Source organism: Nyctereutes procyonoides, unplaced genomic scaffold (genome assembly GCF_905146905.1).
Source record: "Nyctereutes procyonoides isolate TBG_1078 unplaced genomic scaffold, NYPRO_anot_genome, whole genome shotgun sequence".
Lineage (NCBI taxonomy): Eukaryota > Metazoa > Chordata > Mammalia > Carnivora > Canidae > Nyctereutes > Nyctereutes procyonoides.
In genome coordinates, this window is record NW_026575051.1 from 66,250,328 (window position 1) to 66,276,049 (window position 25,722).

Genomic DNA, 25,722 nt, shown 5'->3' on the forward strand with positions numbered 1-25,722 from the left:
GGAGACACATAGCCCACCCAAATTACCCTACCTGTTAGTGTCCTGTTTCCTGTTCCTGCAAGTTTCCTATTCATTCATTCATTCATTCATTCATTCATTCAGTGACTATTACACAGATGCTGCCTCTGTGCCAGGAGCTGTGCTGCTCAGGGAATGAAACATGCAATAAACAGGTGAACAAGAGCACATCTACATCTCTACCTTGTGGGTGCAATGAGGAAAACCACAGGGACAGGAGGCAGCGGAGTAGAGAGAAGCACCCTTTGATAGATGGACCAAGCTCTTTCAGAGTTGGGGACCTCTGAGCTAACATTTGATGAATGAGAAGGAGTCAGCCACACTAGAGAAGAGCTTTCCAAGCAGGGAATAGAAAATAGCACAGTGTTTGCAAAAGAAAATCCCGAGGCAACCATCCATGGCTTTCTACTTCCCTTCACATTTTCCTGTGGGCGTTACTTTGTGACCTGACCTCCTTATGTATTTCTGCTCTGGTCAAGAGGCACTTTCTACAGTATCCGAATGCTATTCTGAATGTTGAATACTAGCTAGATGAGATTAGGATGAGGTTAAAGATGGAAGATGGAGAAGTCATAGGAACATGGGTATGAATTTTAAAGCTCTGTGACTATTTTGCAAGCATGTAGCAGTCAAGTATGAATTTTAGCATCCATACGGTGGCCAGCATTTTGATTCTGAAGTTGGCAAGTGACAATAAATAACCCCATAAAAAAAAAAAACTTTGTTAAGGGCCTTCTGCATGAAGGAAGGCAAACCTCATAGGACAGTTGGTTCTGACAGCTCTGAAGGAATGTAAGCACTAATTATAGCACAACCACGAGACAGTTTCTGGTCAGTTTTCAGTGAATACTCTTTACCAGTAGCCTTTCCTTAGGGAATCTTTTAGAAAATAAACGTTTTGTTTTATTTTATTTTATTTTTAAACGTTTTATTTTAGAATAGTTTTAGATTTACAGAAAAGTTACAAAGATAGAGATCCCAGGAATCTCCTGTCCAGTTTCTCCTATTATTAACATATTACTTTGCCACACCTAAGGAACCAGCATTGGTACATTACTGATATCTAAACTAGATGATATTTGGAATTTACTGGTTTTTCCATTAATGTCTTCTTTGCACTACTATGACTGCCTTTAAATGTCATATTTCCTAGTCTCCTCAGATCTGTGCTATTATCTCAGTCTTTCCCTGATGGTCTTTGGGCGTACTGACCAGGCAACCTAGAGAACATTCCCTAATTTGAATTTGCCTGATGTTTTTCCATGGCTACACTGAGGTTATAGGTTTGGAGGACGAACACCCCAGAGGTGAAGTGCCCTTCTTATCAGATCGTATCTGGGGCAGATGCTATCAACCTGATTTATTGCTGGGGATGTTAAACTTGATATGTCATGTAGCTCGTGATGTTTGCTAGGTTTTTGCACTGTCAAGTTACCATTTTTCTCCCTAAGAAGTTGTTGGAAATTAATTTTAAGCTACAGAAATAATATATAAACATCTTCTCCTTCTCCATTTTTGTTAATGCTTTAACTAACAGGAATTCCAATACTGGCCCCCATTCCACTTCCTCACTTCCTCCACTATTACTGCTTCAACTTTATCAGTACATTTATATTCAAACATATGTCCTCATTTTAAAAATATATATGTATATAATAAAATTTTGTGTTTTAGTTTTCTATACAAATGATCTGTCCTACCCTATGGATATCTTTGCTAACTTGCTTTGTTTACCCAACAGTATGTCTTAGAAATCTGTCTCTGTTTTTCTTTTTAATGGCTGCATTATATTTTATTATTTCCTATAGATCACACAGACACTTCCCTGTGGATACCTGTTGCCATTTTTTACCGTATTAGAAACCATTCCTACTGAACTTTCTTGTACATTCCTCCTTGGGCACATGTGTGTTTCTATAGATTAGATATTTAGAAGTATATTTTCTGGGTCACTGAACATGCACATTCAAATGTTTCCATAGATCTTGCCAAAGTGGTATACCATTTTTCCCCCAACCAGCAAATTATGAGAAAACTTGCATCTTAATATTGAATATATTTGTCTGAACTTATTCATATTGAATAATGTTTCTATCACAGTTTGAACTGCCTTTTATTTACCATTGGCCTGTAAGGCTAGCTACTCATTTCTTTACACACAATTATTTTTCCAGATTCTCTTAAAGATCTGGGTTTGGGGGATAAGGAAGAAATATCAAATTTTCTTTTGATTGTTAATTGAAGATCATCTATAACTAAAAGAAATAATTCTGGTCTACAAGGACTACATTTTGGGGGATATCTTTTGGAAAAAAAAAAACCTTAAAAATAATTTAACTGTAATCCTAATCAGAAGGAAGAGACCAGCCAGCCCTGAGTGCATCCGCCCAAACCTCCCAAACTTGTATTATATCAATTTACTTGTGTTCAATGCCATTCCCCAAGAAAACATCTGTTCATTAAAATGGCTATTTATGTAGAGATATTAAATACTACTACTGACAATCATATTTCTAAGGATATGATTTCAATTGTTCACTGCTCTTTAACTTTATGGAGTGCTGCAGTGGCAGAAACCACTATATCTTTTGCCTCTGCTTTTGCTTCTCTCTGGCCACACTAAGGAGAGGGAAAGAAGATAGCCATTTTCCCCCTCGGTGTTACTGTTCCCCTCCATTTCCAGAGATATAATGAGTCCATGGTGTGCCCTCACAAAAGTGCTGTTGTATATAGTAGTTCCAGTGTGCAAGAAGTTCAGGGAAATGTAAAACACTTCTTGGCTGGCTTCCATCACCAAATTCAATAGAACATTTAAAAAACAAACATTTTCTGTTGACAATAATGACATGTATTTGTCAAAGAAAATTGGGGAAATATAGCAAAGTTCAAGGAAGAAAATAAAAATCAGCCATTATCTTGCCACCCAAATATAACAATAATATTGTTAACATTTGGTATCTATCCTTCTAGTCTTTTTATTCTGTAGATATACACAAATAAGCTGTAGGGACATTTAGGAGGTGGGAAATACATTATAGACTTCTGTTCCCTCTAATTATTCGCTCCCTCCACCTCCCACTCCACTGCCCCTGCCAGTTTCCCAGAAGAAAATGAGATTTGCAATCAGTAGAAATCTCAGAGCTGTCAAAATACTAGCAAAGACCATGCTGGCAAAAACCTAGCCACCAGGTAGAGTAAATGTCAGAGGATTTACCTACCTAGGAAGACGGAACAAACGCAGGTGATGTTGACATTCTGGTTTTTGGTCAGCCCCACTGCTTACCTGACTGTGTCCAGTCCTCTAAGGGGAATAGTCGTGCACTTTGGGTGTTTCCTAAGCAGTTTACCTCTGTGGGCTGTGGCTGGTTCTCTTTTTCCAGAAGGTGCTGGGCTCTCTCCCTTTACTCACCCTACCCTGTTGTGCCCCCTTCCTTTCTTCCCGGCAGCCTACAGGTCCAGCAATACTTCTGTGGGCTTATTCAGTCATAAACTTCATAGAGTCTTTCACTGTAACTTGATGTCACTTTCTGTTCCTTCCTATGTAATTCTGGGTAATTTAAGAAGCAGCTGAAAGAGTCACGGTCCCATCAGAGAAAGGCTGTGGTTCTGAGCCTGCCCTCTGGAGTCACACCAGGCAATGCTGAATTGCAAGATAAGAGCCCCAGAGGCCTGAGAGGCAAAAATCTTCAGTAGAGCCCCTCTCACCCATAATTCTGGGCCAAATAGAAACTTAAAATTCAACTTCCCTCATAGGGTATATGCTTTCCCACAGATTTTCTTAAAATAACAGAAATTCTCTTAATTTGGAGATGGTGATCTTGTGTGTTTCTGTATCAAAGAACAGGAATGCACCATGTCATCTCCTACAGCCTTTTCCAGTCCTAGGGCTATGGGATGTTTACATGGAAATACACCAATGGGCACACTTAAGGAGCTAACTGTCCCAAAGGCAGAATGGGAAGCCATTTAATGATACTTGATTAGACAGTTTTCTCTTTCACTTACTCTTCCTAATATCCATGTCCCAAGTTTTCCTCTCCACTGCCTATCATAAATGCCAATAGTGTATCTTTAGAGTCTTGGGTACTTTATTAGTCAAAATTATATTTAGCTGTTGGTCATAATTAAACAGAGAATAGCAGAGGATTAAAGGAAATGGGAATTTATTTCTCTCTCCCTCATATGAAGATCCAGGGGTAGGAAGTACAGAGCTGGCATGATGTGATGACTGTTCCATGAAGTCTTCAGGCATCCATGTTCTTTCTATCCTGGAGTTCCAACAAATGTGACTTCCATACCTGAGATCAACACCTGGTCTGAGGTGGAGCTCCAGCTGTCACATTCATGTCTTAAGCAGCAGGATGGACAATAAGGGTGAGAAGCTGCCACTTCAGGAAACTCCCAGAAGCTGCCACATGGCATTTTCATTTTCATTCCATTGTCCAGAACTTAGTCACATAGCTACACCTAGACACAAAGGAGGCTTGGAAATGTCATCTCCATCTGGGTAGCCAGGTGCCAAGGTAAATATTTAACTACTGTAGGAAGAGTTGCATTTAAAATGGATCTTGGGGAACAATCAGCAGTTTTTTCCACAAGGACTTATTGGAATTCCAAGAACCAACTATTAGAATATAAGTAACCCAAAGAGTGGGGTTCCAACCTAACTTGTTGCCACTCAGTGTTTTTGTGGGTATCAGCACTACTATGAAAGGCTATGTGTTATGAGAACGGGTATATGCCCAGGGGCAGGAGAGAGGACAGCTAAGAAAGGGGCTGCCAGAGGGTCAGGGGCAGGCTCATTCATCAATATCACCTTCACAGTTTTCCCTTAGGACTCTGTGTGTGTGACCTCAACCTGCTTGACATCAGGAAAAATACCTGTAGAAATAAACATAAACCATGAATTCTGTGACAGATCCTTAGAGAGCTGACTGACTACTATAATCCATGGCCAGGGGGAGAACTAGCACGTATTGGGCACCTATGAGGTGCCAATCATTGCGCATTAATTCTCACAGCGACTTATTTTCTATTATTTTGCTGTTTTACACGTGTGAAAATAGGATCAAGACTTTAAATAACTAAATCATTTAGCTGAAAAGTAGAAAGAGGCATTTAATCCACTGATCTCTCTCAGGCCAGAACAAGACTAGATTAGAGATGCTCAAGGTTTCGAACATCTACAAATCTATGTATCAACTTTTCGTAAGTGAATCATGTAAAAGACGTGTGTTTGGGGGGGGGATGATATTTAAAAGCTATGAATAGTTCTGTAAAACAAAGACTAAAAATAAAAACAGTAACCTCTAATTAATTTTAGAAATCCAGATTTTCATATGCCACATTGCAATGGATCAAGATGCTCTTCTGCTTTTTCATCTAAATATGCCTTGGATCACGGGATTTAATTTTGTGGTGACCTGATTGTGATTTTGTTGGTAATATTGCAAATGATTATGTAATTCAACTAATGCTACTTTTTTAATAGAATGAAAATATGAGGGAAGATGACCATTCAGTGGAACAAAATGAAAATGACCTAGCACAAATAAGTCTGTGCCAACATGCAGATAAGCCTGTCAAGCAGAAAAAAGAGAAAGGGTAAAATTAAATCATTTATTGGTGACTTGAGGAAGTGGATTAAACACTGTGGGGAAAATTGAGTGACTGATTAATAGGTAGATTACATGTTAACTCAAAAATATTTGAAGCTGAAATAAAAGCAAGACTGTCAAAGCAGGTCAGACAACTAAATTAATGTTTCACCCTAGGACTGGATTTTTCACAAGAGCAATTGCTAAGAGAAATTTCCTTTTATATTTATACAGAGAGAGTATTTTTCTTCTAGTATAGTTCTAAAAAGTACTACTGTGAAACTCCCTGAAGTTAAATAAAATGACTTCAATTTGGTGTATATGAATTTTCTGAGCCACTTTGAGGTGAAAAGCATTTATTCTCTTTTTTTTTGCCTGCTAAAGGTACAGCTATGCAATGGCCCTCCAACTGCTGGGTTTGGATGATGGGACTGGACCCAGTGATAGGGGTCCTGTCCTGATGAGAGGGACCTACCTATCCTTTCTGTATCTGCGCCACCTGCGAATCAGGGAGCTGCAGGTATGTGTATGGCATGGCATGCTGGCTTCAGGCATCTGGAATATTTGTTTGTCTACTAGGGTGGCTTTCCTGCTATTCCAGTAGCAATGCATTTTTACATTTTGTTCTTTGTTCTGGTTTTCACAAAATCAGGCCTTCTAGGGGTGGTATGTTTCTTTCTCAGCAATGGAGTTGTCTTGCCAACTTCTAGGGCCCCATTCAGTTTTACTCTGTACTGTAGGGCTAGCAAAGGGCAGAGTCCTGACCCAGTCTTTCTTTGTTTCAGCGAATCTGTTTAGGAATTCTGAACTATTTCAGATCCGTTGAGCGAACACTGACAATCAATACTTCAGGCCTTACAATGGTTGCAGGGAGTCTGGTCCCCACCATCGAAGATAGTTCCTGGGTAAATATGGCTAAAGGAGGCTTGGGCACCTTGCAAGGCCTAGGAACTCACCACTATGTCCATGGAACATCTGCCGAGCACAAGGTGAGGTTAAGATTCTGCTGAGATTTTTTTTTCTCCCTTGGTTATCTTGTCTCCCAAGCCACCTTCTTCTTAGCACCTGGAGTCAGTTAACATGTCTTTACAGAGAAACTCTAATACGACCCTCTTTGATATTACTAGAGGTACCTTTCTGCCTCTTTCCTGTTTTCTAAGACCCGAGTGAAAAAATAGATTAGAAAACAAAGGTAGAAAAATTTTGAAAATAAAATCTCTTTTATCCCTCTAAAACCCTGTGTGCCCCTTGGTGCTTTTAATATCTCTTGAATATATTTTTCTATATTCCACAAAATTCATATCAAATCCCTTTCTTTGGGAGTAAAGTTGAAAATGCCTACATTTTCTTGGAATAGTGTAAATACTCTTGCAATATTTTCATCTCAATCTCTAGAAAGTTTATTCCTAAAGGTAGGATTTAATATGAACTTTATCCTCTTAAAAGATAGTTTGACAAATGTGAAAAATAGTATCTATTTACTAAACAAGTTAAGTTTAACCTCATATGACCCCTGACCTATGTTTGTCATGTCTATAAGGCTGTGAAATCTTATTATCAACTGTTTCTTATATGCAGTCTAGAGTAGCACTGTCCAATAGAAATATAACACGAGTCACATATGTAATTTACAATACTAGTAGCTGCATTTTAAAAATATAAAGAAATATGAAATGAATAATATTAATGATTATCATATGCTCTGTTTAACCCAATGTATCCAAAATATTATCATTTAAACATATAATCAATATAAAGAAATAAGTAATGAGACAGTTCATTTTTTATATGAAGTCTTCAAAATTTGGCATGTACTTTATATGTACAGCACATCTCAACCCAGATAAGTCATATTTCAAGTCCTTAATAGCTAAGTAGTCCTTAGAGACTACTATATTGCACTGTAGAACAGTTCTAGATCTTGAAAAACATTTTATTTTCCCATCCAGTCAACCTAGAGTCCATCCTTCACTCAGTATACAGGAGAGTGTATACTGAAGTAAAAAAAAGTAAAAAAGTAAAAAAAAGGACTTCTCTTTTTGGTCTCCCTTGCCAACAAGTACCATCCCCTGTACCCTTTACCATACAGTTTGACCCCTCTGCCCTTCTTACTTGATCCTAGCTCATAGTTAGTCAAATGCAGTTAGTATGCCCCTCAGTGGACCTAGAGAGGAGAGTAAGATGCTTTTGAAACAAACACACCTATAAAACAAATATATCTTTCTCTTGCTAATATTGAGCCTACCTCATACCATAGCTGTGCTTTTTATTTGCTAATAGATTAAAAAGGGATCTTTCTTACCGCTGAGCTCTCTCCCAATTTGTTTGTTCTGGGATGGGGGTTGGAGTAGCCAAGGAGGAGGGGAGGGGAAACAAATCCTATCTTGCCCCATTGATGGTAGGATGAGCTTCTCAAGGGTATGCAATATTGCTTTCCTATGCTCTCATAAGTAACAGTAATAACAGCTCCCTTATAAGCTGCCAGCAGCTACTACTATAGTGTGAGAAACTCAAGGAAGTGGCCTTCTTTCAGGGTCTTTAATAGGACCATGTGTTTTACCTGCACTCCATGCATGTGGCCTTGTCAGCATTTAAACTGGAATGTTCATGCCTAACTATGTGATTCATTCCCACGTACGGGATGGGAAGCACAGATACTAATTTGTTGGGGTGAATTCACAAGCTCCAGGGCCAAGACTGGGACCAAGATCATTGGGCTTACCAGCCTGGGGAGCTGACATTGGAGAAGCCCTTTAAGATGTCAGTGTCTTCCCTGGACCTGTATGTTTGGTCTGATGATGAAAGTCTTGAGCTAGTATTAAAAAGTATTCACTCTATGACAATATCAGAAAAGGAAAGCATCTACCACCTGTCATGGGGACTTTATGAGTTTACTGAGTTTACTTTAGGCGTGTGTCACAGTAGAAGGAGTGGCATGTGTCACTTCCAGTCCAAAGTATTTAAGAGCTGGTCTTTGACTCTCTGGATTTCTTCCCTTGCTGTAGCCAGTGGAAGGCATATGTTGAACCACAAAATAGAAAGATCTTAGGTCACTGGCTCACTGCTGGAAGATAGCTGCCTAGAAAGCAACAAGTCCTACAGAAGGCTCTGCATGAGTAAAAGATTCATCTTAACTGTAGGCCACTGCACTTTGGGGTTATCACAGAACTATCTAGACTTTGTAGACTTGTAAAGATGGTGATAGGTTCTGTGAGGAAAAATTAAGAAGGAAAGGTGATAGAGGTTGGTGCTGGGATGTTGCCATTATAAATAAAATGGCCAGGGAAGGGAATCAGGAAGCAAACCACATGACTAACTGGGAGGAGAGTGATAGGCAGAGGAGAGCCAATGCAAAGGCCCTGAGGCAGAACCATGTATAGCATTGTTGCAGGAACAGCAAGGAGTTCATTGAAGCTAGACTGATGGAGGAGGAAATTGGCAGAAATTATAGTAGAGAGATTGGAGGAATGGGGAACAGGTTGCATAGGGCCTTGTGGACCATTGCAAGGATTCTGAGAAGGGGAGCCCTTGGAGAGTTTTGAGCAAAAGAGTAATGTTATTTGATTTACATTTTAAGATCTTTGCTGCTGTATTGGAAATAGACTGAAGATATTCTAGGGCAGAAGTAGAAACTAGTTAGGAAGTTATTACATTAATCAAATAGACAATGTGTCTGAAAAGACAGCATTGTAAGAAATGGTCAGATTCTGGACATGTTTTGAAGGTACAGCCAGTATGATTTCCAGGCAGATAGATGTGGAATGTGGAAAAGAGAGAAGTCCAGGTTGATTCCAAAATTTGGGCCTCAGCATCTGAAAGTTTGGAGTCATTATTATCTGAGATATGATTAGAATAGGTTTGTTGAGAAGATCAGGATCTCAGTTTAGGATATGGAAATTTTGAGATGCTTATTCAGGTGGCAAAAGGAAATAGAGAGTTGAGTATATGTCTTTCATATAGTAGGTATTTAATAAATATTTGTTAGACAAAAGAAAGGCCCTGTTCATAACACAATGGTTATGAGATCACAAAAAGACAATGTACACGAAATTGCTTTGCAAAATGTATGATGCTTTTCAAATGAAGAACAACTTGCCATAATAATAATATACTCAGTATGTGAGGCAGAGAATAAATTTTTAAATTTTCTTTTAAAAATATTTGAAAGAGATGCCTGGGTGGCTCCATCAGTTAAGTATCTGCCTTCAGCTCAGGTCACAAACCTGGAGTCCTGGGATTGGCCCTACATCAGGGACCCCCTGTTCAGCAGAGAGTCTGCTTCTCCCTCTGGCCCTCACCCCACTTTTGCTCTCTCTTTCTCTGTCTCTCTTTTTTTTAAAGATTTGTTTATTTATTCATGAGAGACACACACAGAGAGAGAGAGAGGCAGAGACACAGGCAGAGGGAGAAGCAGGGTCTCCTAAGGAAGCCTGATGCGGGACTAGATCCCAGATCCCGGAATCACAACCTAAGCAAAGGCAGCTGCCCAACTACTGAGCCACCCAGTTGTCCCCCTCTCTTCCTCAAATAGATAAATAAAGTATTTTTTGAAAAAGAAAACTTAAGAAATATATTTGAAAGATTGTAGCCAATGGATTGAGTCATTCACCTAACAGTTTGTTTTTGGTTTTTGTTTTATTTATTTATTTATTCATGAAAGACACACATACACAGAGAGAGAGAGAGAGGCAGAAACACAGGCAGAGGGAGAAGCAGGCTCCATGCAGGGAACCTGACGTGGGACTCGATCCCGTGTCTCCAGGATCAGGCCCTGGGCCGAAGGTGGCGCTGAACCGCTGAGCCACTGGGCTGCCTTCACCTAACAGTTTTTAATGAAATTCTTATACTGGACTTTTATGGTCTGCAATTAATGTAAAGATTATCTAGAAAAAGGTAAGCTGGTCAGAAAAATATTGTCTTATTGCCAAAAGGCCTAAAATTCATATTAGCAAGTAATGGCAGAAACCAGTAGAAGGAAGAGAATGAATGATGGGCCATCAATTCTCCTATATTTTTACTATATTCAAATAATTATCTTGGCATCAGTTAATTTGCAGTCTTAAAAAATATGAATCTTTCCAAAGATCAGATTATTTCTTACTCAGACATATAATTATTGCCTTCCCCTTCCTGCCACTCCTCTAAGCATAATATTGAAGGATCAACTCAGTAGACCACAGAAACTTTAGAAGGGGGAGTCTTCCACATAGTTGTGGAAGAAATTAAGAAGAAAATAATATAATGACTGAGACATAACTCTGCATGAAGGAATTTGTCCATCTGGTCTTCAAAATTCATTTCCTATGGGCATAAGCACACATTTCAGACACAGGAACTGAGGGAAGAAAAGGAGAGGGAATTGTTAGAGAATATGTTAGGAGAGGGAATATGTTAATGTCTGTGTTAAATACTTTGGACTGGAAGTGACACATGTTGTTTCTGCTCACAACCCACTGGCCAAAGTTCATTACTAGGCCACACTCTAGTGCAGGGCACTAAGAAGTCTGGGGAAGCTTTGGTGCCAAACCATTTGACATTCTATATATGCTACTTACTTATCTATAATGTCTGTCTCTTTCCATTAAAGAATTCCATGATGGCAGGGATTTGTGCCAGTTTTGTTAACTGCTTATATCCTTAGTGCCTAGAACAGCACCTAGTAAATTTACTGATCAGAATGTATGTGGAATGAATGAGTGAATGAAGGGATGAATGAATGACAGGCTCACAGCTTGTGGGAGTAGATAAGCCAACAATCTAGCATGGCAATGAGCTGAGTGCTATAATGGAGTTAGATAAGTCATGGGGAGAAACACTCAGCTCTGCATAGAGATATAAGGAAGGCTGCCAGAGAGGTGTTATTTGAATGGACTCTTGGATAGGGTAGGTTCTTACCAAGGAAAGAGGAACTGAGGGATGGAAGGGCCAGTATGTACAAGGCCCAGAGGTATGAACAGCTCTGCACATTCAGAAGAGGGCCAGGCCTAGGTCCATGAGGATGGAAATAATATGGATGGACAGTAAAAGGAAATGAGGTCCAAGAGGTTCGCAGGGACCAGATTGTACCCAGCCTTGAAAATTACACCCAAAAACTCCTAGACTAGTCCCAGTGAATGCTAATAACAGCTTGGACTAGGATGGTGGGTGGTGGAGATCCAGAGAAGTGATGGATTTGAGAGATAGGAAGTCAAATTAACAGGAGTTAGTGATAGACTGGAGGGTGAGGCAGTAGATGTCAGAAATGATTCATGCAAGAGGAAGTGGCTTGGTGGCGGTGCTATTTACTAAAATGGGGAAGTTGGAAATGGCCTAGGTTTGTGGGAGAAGACCACATGATTTGATCATGTTAAATTTGAGAGGCATTTGAGATACCCAGGAACAAATGCCAAATAGGTCATTGGATATGCGAGTCTGGAGCTCTAGGAGGTCTGGATTATAGATATCAATTAGGGAGCAAATGGTCCCTAATCTCAGCTGTGAAAGTGTGTACCACCTCCTAAGGAAGGAGCATAGGAGGAAAAGATGAGATCCTAAGACTCGGGCTTAACTGTGGCTACTATTTAATGACCTGATAGAGAAAAATACTTCTTAGGGAAGGCTGGAAAGCTGGTGAGAGCAAGGAGAATGTGGAATCCCAGAAGGCCAGGGAAGTGAGGGAATCAAGAGGCAGGGAGTGCAAAACTGTGTCACATATTCCTGAGACATTACACAAGATGACTAAAGAAGGTCTGCTGGATGGGGAGAAAAGATCACTGTTGGTCTTAGTGAAAGTTGGTTTGGTTTGATGGAGACAGGAGCTGATGGCGATGAGCGAGATAGGAGGTGAGGAGTAGGGGTAGGAGGTGAGGAAGTGGGCACAGGGAATGCAGATCACATCTTGGGAGGCTGGATCATAAGGAGGAGGAGAGACAAAAGGTGGAACCAAGAGAAGGCCAAGAGGGACATGAACACGTTTCAGGGTCAATTGGGAAATAGCTGCTCGAGAGGAGTTGGATATCCAAGAAGAAGAAGGGATGTTTTAGAGGTGGGATGGAGTGACCACAGAGAAGGGGAACAGAGTTGTTCCCTACAGTACAGGAGGAAGCAGGAGGAGAGGGGTGCGCGTGCAGTGTGTGGATGCGGGTGGAGAAGTGGAAGGGCTTCCACTGAGACAGAGTGAAGGCATGGGGTGGGGGTGAATTCAGAGGCTTGCCAAGAGTGAAGTTGGAAATTATAAGAATTATTACTAGAATAATGATTCTTAAGATGCAACAGCTCCTCAGTCATCTAAGAAAAAAGTATGGTTGGAATACTCAGATTACTCATATTAGTTTCCTAGAGCTGCCATAACAAAACACCACAAAGTGAGTGGCTCATAACAACTGGGAGAGGGGCAGCCCGGGTGGCTCAGCGGTTTAGCGCCGCCTTCAGCCCAGGGCCTGATCCTGGAGACCTGGGATCGAGTCCCACGTCGGGCTCCCTGCATGGAGCCTGGTTCTCCCTCTGCCTATGTCTCTGCCTCTCTCTCTCTCTCTCTCTGTATCTCTCATGAATAAATGAATAAAATATTAAAAAAAAACAACTGGGAGAGAACTTTATTCTGTCATAGTTCTGGATGTTACAAGCCCCAAATCAAAGTGTCATCAGGGCCCTGTTCCCTCTGAAGTCTCCAGGAGAAAATCCTTCTTTATCTCTCCCAGTATCTGGCAGTTGCTAGTAATCCTGGCTGTTTCTTGAAATTCCTTGGCTTGTAGATGCATCACTCCCATCTCAGTCTCTGTCCTCACATGGCCTTCTCCCCTATCCCCACATTTTCCTCTTTTTATAAGAAATCAGTCATTGGAGTAGGCCCCTCCCCCCAATCAAGTATGACTTCATCTTAACCTATGTATATCTGCAAAGACTCCATTTCCATAATAGGTCACATTCACAGGTTTCAGGTAGACATGAATTTTGGGGGGATGTTATTCAATTCAGTATATTACTAAGACATGAAGCTATATTAATGCATTTTTAAAGTATTTATACAATCAAAAATTTAAAAAGTCTTAAATGTTCATAGATCTCAAGTGCTTCATCAGCACAGCATCACATGCTCCCTAGAACAACTGTTGTGGTATCTCCACTGTCCCCATGTTACAGAGGAAGAAATAGAGGCTTCGAGAAGCTGAGTGACTTGCCGAGGGTGAGACCTGAACATAGGCACTCTGATTTCAGAGACTACCTATAACACTCAGCTCAATTGCCTGCCTTTTCCCAAGTAACCCTGAGTTAATCAGAAAAAAACATAACCAGCTAGTTATCTATCTCACTACCCTTCCCTGCTAACATTCTTTACTAATATCTGTTTCTCTACATAAAAGTGCTATATATAGGCGACATGGCCACAGCTGAATGCTGACAGCCCACTGTGTGGGAGCAGAAGGACTGGCAAAATATAGCCCTCTCTTTTCCGGTAACTTCTAGGCTTAGTTTTCTTTTCCCAAGGTCCACAGTGTCCAATTCATGGAATTCTCAGAAGTGGAGAACCAGGATGACTACTACAGCATGGGAGCTGGTTACATCTACACGCAGGACCAGCAAGGAGTACACATCATGTATGATGAAGCCCTGGCTGATCTGAAGGAGCTAGAGGCAGAACTACTGCTTGTGGCCAGCTATTACATTGAGAAAGAAAAAGGTCAGAAGTCAGATTTTTAAAAAAAATCAACCAGCCAAACAAACAATAAATACTAAGGGCTCTATTTAACACCTTCCTCCTCAAAATATAAATGCTTATCCAGTAGTATCTGAAAATTCAGTAAGCATATACACCTCCACAATATATACCTGTTTTAGAAAAGATACGTTTCTGCCTCCAGCTCAAGTCCCTCTTCTTGTTGGAGACTATTCTTTCAAAGCTTGATTATAATTCTTACTGTTGTTTAGACTCATTCCTCAGTGGCATTTCTGCATTACTTACTGGGTGCAAAGGGTGTCATGCAGTGCCCTGAGGGAAGCAAAGTAAGCAACTGAAAGTAATGATTTTTTTCCCTTAATTAACAAAAACAGTGATTGACTTTGGACAAACAGCAGTTAGAAGCAGAGACACCCCTGGGTTCCTGACAAAAAAAAAAAAAACCCACCAGAGTGCAAGAAGATCTGGGTAGGAAAATGCCAGATAAGCACCAAAGGGAGAAATCATTTACTCAGGGTAATCAAATAACCTATAATAGGCATTCTCTTCTTCCTTTTGGCAGCACTCAAATATATCCAATTTCAGAAATAGGTGAGGAAAGAATAATGCTTTTGGCATAATATGACAACATTAGCATTATATTTGGAAAGAGCTTAGAGTTTCTAGACGTTTTGCAAACCTAAAAAGAAATTTAGCCAAGGTTTGTGCTATTTTGTAATATACGTAGATAGCAATTAAGAATAATTTATTTTCATATTGATATATAATGCTGCTTAAAGCATGTTTGACAATTAACCTTTCAGAGCCAAACGGAATTAAATTAACATTGGATTAACACTGCTCTCTTTACCACAGACCATTGGTGTCTGAATCATGGGATGCAGTGATGGCATCCAACATTCTAGGACATTTAATTTTGGCTTTTGGCTTTTATCTTTACTGGTTATTCTACATACTAGTGCATCATCATTTCTATTGATATTACTTTATAATAACATGCAATTATTTCAAGCTGCTGAGAACTTAATTTGATTGAAACAGTCGGTAGTCATTTAGCCACATGAGCATCCTTCACCTGAGCTAGTATGTAGTCATCCATTGTGAAAAGATTTCCCAATTGCTGTTAGAAAAATGCCTGGTCAAAATCTTTCTCTTGTTCAGTACCCATCATATATGTGATAATTATTGAACTCAAAGTTCAGTACCTGAAAATCTCTTACTTTTTTGAGATTTAATTCTGAAATAGGCCTGTCAAAAATTAAGAGCAATAATAATGCTGATACTGACAATTAACATTAATGTAGTGGGAAAATATTTTAGAACGATGACAATGATTACCTTTATTGATTTAAGTTAGTAATTAACATAATTAAGGAATATCTTAGAAACTTCTCTGAAGAGTTTTCACTTGGCTAGCTAGCATCATTTGAAATAGCAGGTTAAACTGGGTTTGTTGTTAAACCACCAGGGACCTGTTTTTAGAGAAGGAGAAATGTGTGTTTTGCCTTTAAATTATAGGTCTGAGGACATTTTAGTGAAGATTTCATATTAGCTGAATTTTGGTTACATTTCTAAAATTAGCCTTTAAAACTAAAATTAAAGAGTAAAAACAAAAACCTCTATTGACTTAGAAGTCGAGTATGAACTTGGGTCCCAGTCTTTGCCAATGGCTCTCCAGCTGATTCTTAGGAATCCCTGTGACTGATTCAGTGTTTTCATTCCTGAGATGGAGCTGACAGTTCAAGGGCTGCTTTTCTAATAAGAATAGCTTCGTGGAAAGGCCTGTCTCTGGTCGTTCTCATCCCCTTCTCTCCCAGGTCACAAAGAGGACACCAAGTCAAATACTGGCCAGGACTGGGGATGGGCCCACGCAAGTGTGGACAGATTTGCTGTGCTGTATGACTTGTGGACTTGGGAAGCAGCTCTGCTAGAAAACAAGCGCCAGGTATTTTTCCCTAGAAAACAAAACATCTGTTAAACATTCTTATGAAACCCAGTATTTAAAAAACAAAACCAAGAAAACTCAGTGGGTCTTTTAAGGGCAATCCTAAAAAGGAAATAATTATTTTATTTAAAAAAATCTCAGGTATTTGTAACGATATGAATAATAAATTTTATTTTCTTTACTGTGGTTCCTCGTTAATAAAAAATAAAATGTGAAGGATACTACTTTATCTTACAGTCATAATTTGTTAGAAGGCTATATAGTTTAGGCTTTCATATATATTTTTTAGTATGAATGAATGATGGGTTTATTCACATTCATTGTCCTGTGAGGGACAAGCCTCACTTTGCTAAATGCAGACAAATTGATCTTATTACAGCCTTTAGAAATATACCACATGTGAGGCAAGCCGTTGGGCAAGGTGGGCTCAGTGCACCAAGTTATGAGGGTAAGTTTAAAGCAATGAAACATCAGGTTGCTAAATTCACCATCGGTATCATCAATGGCTCATATACTAGTAATAAATGAAACACTGCTCTTCATTTGTGCCCTCGGCATGGATTATTAGCCCCTCTGATGATCACTAACTGTTGGGAATTCATTCATCAAACATTAAATATTTACTCTGTACCAGGTACTATTCCAGACATTAGGAACATGGATAAATGAGAGAAGATGATTTCTGTCTTTAAGGAATTTCTAGTCTATACAAGTTGATCCAATCTCCAAGTAAAAATTACAGCCCAGTGACTAACAGCTTACATCTGAGGTACATGCAAGACCTCCAGAGACCACAGTGGAGGGAGGGATTTGCCCTGTGAGGTGCTCTCAGAGTAAAGGAAATGTTGACAAGTCTTCTCAGAGGAATAGATATTTAATCCTGTTACTAAGAGATGAGCATGGATGTTGTCTGTCAGAGAAGGAAAAATTCTTAAGCAGAGGAAACAGCAGAAGCGGTATCAGGGGAGTGTAAAATGGGATGGCGAGTTTGGGGAATAAGAAGACGAGGCGCTAAAAGCATGATGAGAAACGAGCTGCATGTGTTAGGGGTGCAACTGTGAAAGGCCTGCTAATCCGTGCTACATTTACAGTTAATCCTATAAGCAACGAAGAGCCATTGGTGAGTTTCAGTAAGGGGGAAATATGAGCATAGCTCTGTTTTCAACACCTGCTCGGGTATCAGTGTGGGGAATGGACTGGAGTAGAGCTCCTGCAGAAAAGAAGTGCTGTTATTGCAACAGTGACCTGGAAAAGTAGGAGGGGACCTCCACAAGGATGGAAGAGTGAGAATGGGAAGGAGGGGCAGACTTGAGAAGTCTTTGCAGAAGTGAAAATGGCAGGATTTGAAGACTGGTTGCTGCGGTGAGAGTAAGGGTGGAATTAAAAAGGACTTTCTCAAGGTCAGGGAGGAGACTCTCAACTGAAATGGAATGCAGGAGGAGGGATGCTTTAGAGGGGATGATAGCATTGAGTCTGTGGCAACAGGCATGGGAGGAGAGTTTGCTAAAACAGGTGTGAATGTTTTGTGGGAGCTGTAGTTTTGAAGGTCAGGAGGAGGTATGAGCTGAGGTATGAGAGTGAACATTGAACCATGGTCATGAATCAAATGAGTAGGAAAAGCCAGAGATGTCTGAAATGCAGTCCTGGGTAACACTTAAATTGTAGGGGAAGGTCATAGAACAAAAATCCACAAGAGGAATAAGAAGGTTGTCAAAGAAACAGGAGAAAAAAAACGAAGGAATGGTGTATGAAAGCCACAGGGGGGAAAACATTTTAATTAGAAGACAGTTACTAGTGTGGAGTGCAGTGAAACATCAAGAAAAATGACTCCTAAACAGGCAGTGGGGTCAGTCACCAGGGTCACTGCCAGCTTCATAGGACTCTCAGAAGAGGTACGGGTGTGGAAGCCAGCTTACAGTGCACTCTGATGTGGTCAGAAGATGGGGAAGTGGAAATGTTTTCTTTGAACTGTTTTTCTAGTAGATTAGATGGTTTACCATTTCATCTACTTTCTGGTCTATTACTCATAGAGATGTAGGTCACCCAATTTTTGAAAACACCTGGCTGGTCTCAAAGGGCGGGAGCCTTGGGCTTTGAATGCTGTTCCTCTTTTCAAGGGGAACTGGCTTCTACAGAGTTTGCATCCACAACCTTGATCGGCCAATTAGAAACTTACTTTGATCAACTAAGTGAGAGATCTAGACTCAGAGTGGAGTAACTGAAAAGGCTACATTAAAGGCAAATAAAACAGAATCCCTAAACTCAACAAGTTTATTGGTCCAGTTTTAAACAGCCCTCCTTTTCTGGACTCTCCTCTTCCTCCGCCTTCCCTTTCGGTGTTCCTGGGCTGCCTATGAAGGCCCCGGGCAGGACTCAATGGCAATAGAAGGATAGAAGGGCAGAGAGGACTGAAAAACAAACTGATTTCTCCACACTTTGGCCTACGCTTCGTTCTATGCTAAGTCACCAGGGCTGTCCACTACTTTTTTCCTATGGTCAATGAAATTATTTTAACTTGAAAAAAAAATCATTGAAAATGTCTCCCTCCTTTCTCACCCTTACAATAAGTTTTCTGTAGAAACTGAACTGTGCCAAAACTGTAAAATGTGGCCTTCTAAATCAGAAATTCTGTCAAAAGAGCCTATTTTTAATGGATAAACCATATTTTTATCTAGAGTACAATTGATTTCTCCCAGTACTGATTCTACTGCCAAGTTTGCTCAGCTGTTTTTGATCATTAAATATATTGGAGTCTCTAGAGTTAAGAATTGCTCAAATACACTGGGTTGTCTTAAATCCTTAAAGTAACCATATTATGTATAAACACTCATAAAATTAGAGCTGATGTAAATTTAGGTGGATTAAGGAACTCTTAGAGAAGCCAGGCATCAGCTATTTGGGCTCCTAAGTGACATGTGCTCCAAAAGCTAATTCTGCCTACAGCCACCAGATGACACATTTTTAGGGTGATTGGAATTCGTGTCTGGAAATAAATAAATAAATAAGTAAGTAAATAAATAAATAATCTGTGACAAATTGTGTCTAGTGTTGATTTTCTGTTTTGCACTTTCATTTGACCTAAAGTGCTATTTTTTTAAAGTTTCTTAAGTCCCAGAAATACAGAGTTTGAGGTAAAAATAATATAAGCACAGTAAGGCTTGAGACTATTCATTTTGGATTTTTTTCTATTTTCTCCAATATTTGATACCTCCCGTCAGTGTGTACCATGTATTATTTCACTTGAGAGTTGGCCCTTGACACACACAGGTGACATTTGACAGACTAGGAAGACGTCTTAGGCAAATACCAGCCCAGAGTTTAAATGGAAATGGGCCAGTTAGCAAACAGATAATAAATAGAACCTTGAAGCAAAAAAATCATGGTCTTAACCCTCTTGGGAAAGAATTAATAATAAAATTATGCAACAGTCCATCTGAGAGCTTCTCGAGGTTGAGGCCAAAGCTTGAAAAAGCCTACTCAATGTGAAAAGAGGGCCACATTTTCCTTTTCAATAGCTAGGTTTGCCAAATAAAATATGACAATATTTGGGAGATACTTATACTAAAAAAAGTATTTGTTGTTTATCAGAAATTCAAATGTAACTAGATGACCTGTATTTTTATTTGCTAGATCTGGCAATCATATGAACAACACAAATGAGCTTGGCATTTTAGTGCCAACCTCTGCAACCTGGTATCAGCAGATTAAAATCACTAGCAAGAACCCTCCCCCATGAATTTCTGCCAAATAGCCAAACAATAAGACTCTTTGTACAAAAAAACGGGTCAAGGCATACAAATACTATAAACCAGCTCCTGGGATTGCCTTGGCTCAATCAAAAAGGTTCAAGTTAGTCCAGGATGATTTAGGGAAAGTAATTGTTTCTTTCTTTCCTAATCTCCCCCTAGGCTATTGAGTGACATCCTTCTTACCCATCACTCCTTCATTTCTGCTTTGTCTTTTACTATTTAATAATTGAATGCTATTCTAGAGTAGAGATCATCAGAGGAAACAGGTAATTTAGATCACCCTGTTTGCTTCATTGTCCCTGGGACTCAAAGTCTTGGCAATCCACCTTCCTTCATTTTTCACTGAGATATGGGAGTTTCTAACCTGGGGTGTGCATTGTGTGTTCTGAGCTTTTAACTCCTTTGGTGTTTTCCTTCTTGTGCTAGAGTTGACCTAAGGTCCCTTAGACCAATGTTCCAAAGGGTTTCCTTCAAAACTGAATGTCAAATAAAGTGCCCCAGGCTCCGCCTCCTTGTGCTTCAGCACTGAAGCCCAGATCCTGGACATGTATTAGTAAGGCAGTATTTGATTCCTAGTCTGCTATTGATTCTCAAGTGTTTACCTCTGTTGGGAGCCTTGGAAGCCATAACTGGCAAGACAGAGACACTCCTGCCTCTTTTCCTGCCACGTGGGTCCTTTACTCCCCTTTGCCTTCTGCACTGTTGCTACCTGTATTCAAATAGGGCTTGCTTTTTTTTTTTTTTTCCTGCACTGTTGCTACCTAGGTGAGCTTTGAATGCTGTTCCTCCTGAAACAGGGCTTGCTTTTTGTTCTTTATGGTTTTGCATTATTTGTTATAGATGCCACACAAAGAGAAGGGCTCTTTATCTCCTTTTAGGAAATTTCTATTTGTAAGAGAGCTGACTTCCTGTCCTGAAGCCACCGGGAAGACCAATACCCAAGGAAATAAAACACACTCTTTCTCTGGTGCATGTCAAAGTGTGATAGGCTGTCAGGTTGGTAGAATTTGCAACCTCAACATTTCACTCCTTGCTGCCAATTAAATGCACACACTGGGCAAGCCTATGTGACTTTGGTAATACGGATACAATGGGAGTAGACATCTTCCAGAAGAGTGAAACTCCATAAGAGAAGCTAATGAAAGAAGACTGGGGAGGGACATCTTGAGCCAAAACTCTGAGGGAGGATGTGTTGGATTAGATTGGCAGAGGAAAGGAATTTGTTTTGTTGTGAAATGAATGGAATAAAGTTTCAGAAGCTTCTAGTTAGAGCTGATTTAAGCGTCAAGCAAGGTGGACTCGGTGATTAGGATCTAAGAGCTTTGCAGGTACCACTGAAAATGTTGGTGCTTTGAGGAAAAACACATGCATTACTCTGAAATATAAAAGGAAAATACAAAATTGTTATCAATAAATGCTTAATTACATGTCAGTAAAATGTAAAAACCTTGTAACTGAGCACTTAGAAACATCTCATTGCATTTGAAAATTTATAGACCATATCTTCTCACTTCATAAGAATCTGAGTATATCACTGCCCAGAAATCATAGCCAATCATTAATTCAATGTGTTACTCGTAGCCAAATAACTTGTAAAGCAAAATTATAAATATCCCTTAACGTTTTTACAAGAATGAATTTTATTGGAATGTGAGTTCATCTTAATATATTTGATATAATGTGGGACAGGCCTGAACAGTAACTACACTCTTCAGAACTACTTATCTTGCCCTTAGGTCCCTGTTTGGGATTCCAGCCCAGTGATCTCTGAAGAGCGTTTTTCCGATCAGCACTATGACTAATTACACACAAATAGAATTTATACACAGAATATAAATTCTTAAGGTCACAGATGAATGTAAAAACAAAATAAAGAGGATCTCTCTCTTAATTCTCACACTAACCACCATCTTCAGTGGTTACTGGGTTAGTGTCTGGGAGCTTGCTTTGGTTTTTAGAAAAGGCTTATGGCCTCCACTAGACAATAAGCTCCTTAGATGCCTTTGAGAGTTCTGTACACGAAGCCTTTCTTAGTAGAGTCCCATCTGGGATAAATGCCTTTGTATTTAGGGAACTTTCACCTCAGGCTTCCATCCTATCACTCCCTATCGTTTCTAGGTGAAATTTGGGCAAACCATTTTTTAAATGTATTGTACTTAAATTCAATTAACATGTAATGTATTATTGGTTTCAGAGGTAGAGTTCAGTGATTCATTAGTCTTATATAACCCAGTGCTCATTACATCACATGCCTTCCTTAATGCCCATCACCCAGTTACCCTATCCTCACACCCCTTTCCCTCCAGCGACCCTCAGCTTGTGTCTTATGATTAAGAGTCTCTTATGGTATGTCTCCCTCTCTGATTTCATCTTGTTTTATTTTTTTCCTCTCTTCCCCTATGATCCTCTGTTTTGTTTCTTAAATTCCACATATGAGTAAGATCATATGGTAATTGCCTTTCTCTGATTGACTTGACTTATTTCACTTAGCAAAATATCCTCTGGTTCCATACATGTTGTTGCAAGTGGCAAGTAGGTTTTTTGATGGCTGAGTAGTATCTGATAGATATATATATCCCACATCTTCTTTATCTATTCATCTGTCAATGGACACCTTGGCTCTTTCCATAGTTTGGCTATTGTGGACATTGCTGCTATGAACATTGGGGTGCAGGTGCCCCTTCAGATCCCTACATTTCTATCTTTGGGGTAAATAACCAGTAGTGCAATTGCTGGGTTGTAAGATAGCTCTATTTTCAACTTTTTGAGGAACCTCCATACTGGTTTCCAGAGTGGTTGCACCAGCTTGCATTCCCACCAACAGCATATGGGGATTCCCCTTTCTCCACATCCTCGCCAACATTTGTTGTTTCCTGACTTGTTAATTTTAGCCATTCTGACTGGTTGAGGTGGTATCTCATTGTGGCTTTGATTTGTATTTGTATTTAAATTTGGGCAAACTTTTTTTAAAAAGGGGGTCAGAAATGGAGCTGAGGATAAGAAAAGGGAAGGAGGCCTCCTGCCTACATTTGGTGATAAAATAAAATAGCAGGAGAATGAGTCTGTGGAGAACAGTGTCGGTGATAAATATGTTTGAAGTGACACTGCGTGCACTGTCTCATTAGAGCTTATAACTATCGTTATATTACTCATTATATAACCTCCCTTTTATTTGTGGTGAAGAGGGGAAGGGGGGGACACAGGCAAAACTAGTGTTTCTTACTTTGCCCTCCCTATCTCTATGGGTTTACCAATTGCTCTTGAGTTGCATTGGTGCTGCAGCTGCCCACAGCAGGCTGGTACCCAGAGGTTCTGAGCCATTTCTCTCCAGCTGATGCCCCGTGGCTTTCCAAAGCGGGGGAGTAGGTGGGGCCTCACCTCTCTTTGCTGAGCCCTACGGCTGCCTCTGCGGTTCCCTGACTATTAACCTTATTTGCAGCTTCTTGACAGTTACTTTGAAGCCTACCAGCACGTGTTGGACCCTGAGGAGAGATTTGCTCTAGCACAAGTGATCACTGACATCATGCACAGGCGCCCACGGTTTGATCTCAGCCACCCTTATTTCATTAAGGCCTACCGAGATGAATGTACCTGCCTGAGGCTTCACTTGCAGCTCGTGAGGGACATCCTCAATCAGCACGTAAGTACATTTTGATTTTAAAATATTACATGTGAGAAGAGGATGGAAAACAACAGGCCAGAGCTGAAGTGTTTTCCTTTCACTGTGGGTTCAGAATCCAGGTTTTCTAGGGCAGCACGTACAGCATGTTTATTTGTAAGCTCATTTGCATCGTTGAATTCCAAGCATAACTGCAGTCTTAAGAGGAAGTTTCCAACCCTAATTATATTTAATGGTCCACAAAGAATAGAAAATTTATTTTCACTAGATGATAGAGTTTGTTGCAATTGAAAGGAGAACGAAACATACCCTTTTATAAGCTACTAATGCATAAAGTTATGTTTATTATTTTTTAAATGTTGTGACTATTTTTAGGTCACTAAAGGAAAAATTACAGTGTACGTCCTCCAATGAAAAGCCAATGGCAAGAAGTAAGCAGGAGATAGGTTGTTGCAGTGCATTTACCTTAGACCTGATTAGAATTTTTTCCTTATAGTCAATCATTTGACAGAAAGAAGTTTTCCTGTGCCTCTTAAGATTGTCTCAATTTGGTTGCCTTTGTTTTTATTGGCTGACCCATGGTTCAGACCGAGAGACCGGCATGTCTTCATGTGAGTGGATCCTCAAAACCATGTCTGGATGAAAATTAGTCAAATAATGAAGGGATGCAAAGGATTGCTGTTCTTCTCATACCAAGGATCATAATTCACATCCATGGGAAAGTTTAACTTTTCTAATTATAACTTTTATGCTACATTTCTAGATAGAGCGTCAGCGGGACTATGTCCAGAGGCTTTGGCAAGAAGGCCATCCGAATGATAGCAGTCACTTCGGACTTCCCCTTAACATCATTTGCAAACAACTTATTTCCATCAACAATAGCTGGTACTGTGGTATTGTCTTTAGACATTTTACATTTAATCTTTTAGATAAGTTAAGGGTATGATATTAAATCTAAATACTATTCTATAAAGTACCTCTCAGGTATTTGGGAGATGAGTGAAGTAGATGTAAAAGCTGCAGAACAGGGATTTTCTTGCATATTCAATATCCATTTGCTTTGTAAGTAATAATAGAAGGCTAGAATTTAAAATTATACTACTAGGTGCAGAATCTTTATTCCCTTGAGAAGTTCTATAAAAAAAAAAGCAGTTACTCTTAAAATGCCATGAGAGGGTTTAATCAGATGTGCCACATAAGCCAACATATATGAAACTTGCTTAAAAGTTTCTCAAGAAGGAATTTATTTATTCTAGTAAGTGTCACCAAAAAGGTTTCTGCAGACTTACCTCGTGACCCCTACCCCTTTAAGGAGCAAATTAAATTTCCTGAGAGCACTCAGAGGAGGTATATATTTTAAGTCACCCCCTTGGCATATAGTTTGAACTCCCATTCCTTCCCCCACCTTTGAGGGTATTGAGGAAACCAACAAGTGAGTGACAAGCTCCAGGTTGGTCTGTGTGGCCCGTGATCACAATCTCTTTATTGCCTTGAAATGGGTGGAGAAATCGTCCAATTCCTTTCAGCTTGTGACAAGTATCTGTTGAGTGCCTACAGGTACAGGCACTGTGCTAGGAGGTGAGGACACAGTTGTGAACAACAGAAGCATGGCCCTGTGCTCCTGGCTAGTGTACAGTTCAGCAGTAGAGGCACACTTTCAGTAAGACATTGCCCCAGAGGGATATGTGGCTATCATCTTGAGAACTGGCAGGATGCTATGGGATGTCATATCCTACATTCTAACCTCATCCCTTGAGAAAGAGCCCTAGAGGTTCCAGGCACAAGAGTGCATGTTCTCCATGGACCTTTCCCAGGACTGATTTCTTCACATCAGCTGTGTGTGTGCTCGGCTTGCTGTGGCAAGAATCTATTGTTCAGAAATGATTTTTGGCAGAACATGCTTGGACTATATGGATACCAAGGCCTGTCAGAATAATCTCAAAAGCAAATGTTATTTGCTTGATGAAATTCCTTTCCAACTTTGGGGTTGTATTTTTTAAGATCTAGAACAAAGAGGAATCCCAAGACTTCTAACTCTGGGAAATGAACTAGGGGTGGTGGAAGGGGAGGAGGGCGGGGGGTGGGGGTGAATGGGTGACGGGCACGGAGGGGGACACTTGACGGGATGAGCACTGGGT

The 25,722-nt window shown here is 40.0% G+C and overlaps 1 protein-coding gene across 1 annotated transcript in view; it reads left to right on the forward strand.

Moving 5' to 3' along the window:
* The window catches only part of LOC129512427 (uncharacterized), a 38,531-nt gene that overhangs the window by 1,784 nt on the left and 11,025 nt on the right, over window positions 1-25,722 (forward strand). Inside the window, exons 2-7 of the mRNA XM_055329631.1 lie at window positions 6,000-6,135; window positions 6,401-6,604; window positions 14,082-14,274; window positions 16,089-16,216; window positions 23,405-23,605; window positions 24,348-24,469. Of these exons, the coding sequence (XP_055185606.1) occupies window positions 6,000-6,135; window positions 6,401-6,604; window positions 14,082-14,274; window positions 16,089-16,216; window positions 23,405-23,605; window positions 24,348-24,469 (984 nt within the window). The remainder of the gene's footprint in view (window positions 1-5,999; window positions 6,136-6,400; window positions 6,605-14,081; window positions 14,275-16,088; window positions 16,217-23,404; window positions 23,606-24,347; window positions 24,470-25,722) is intronic.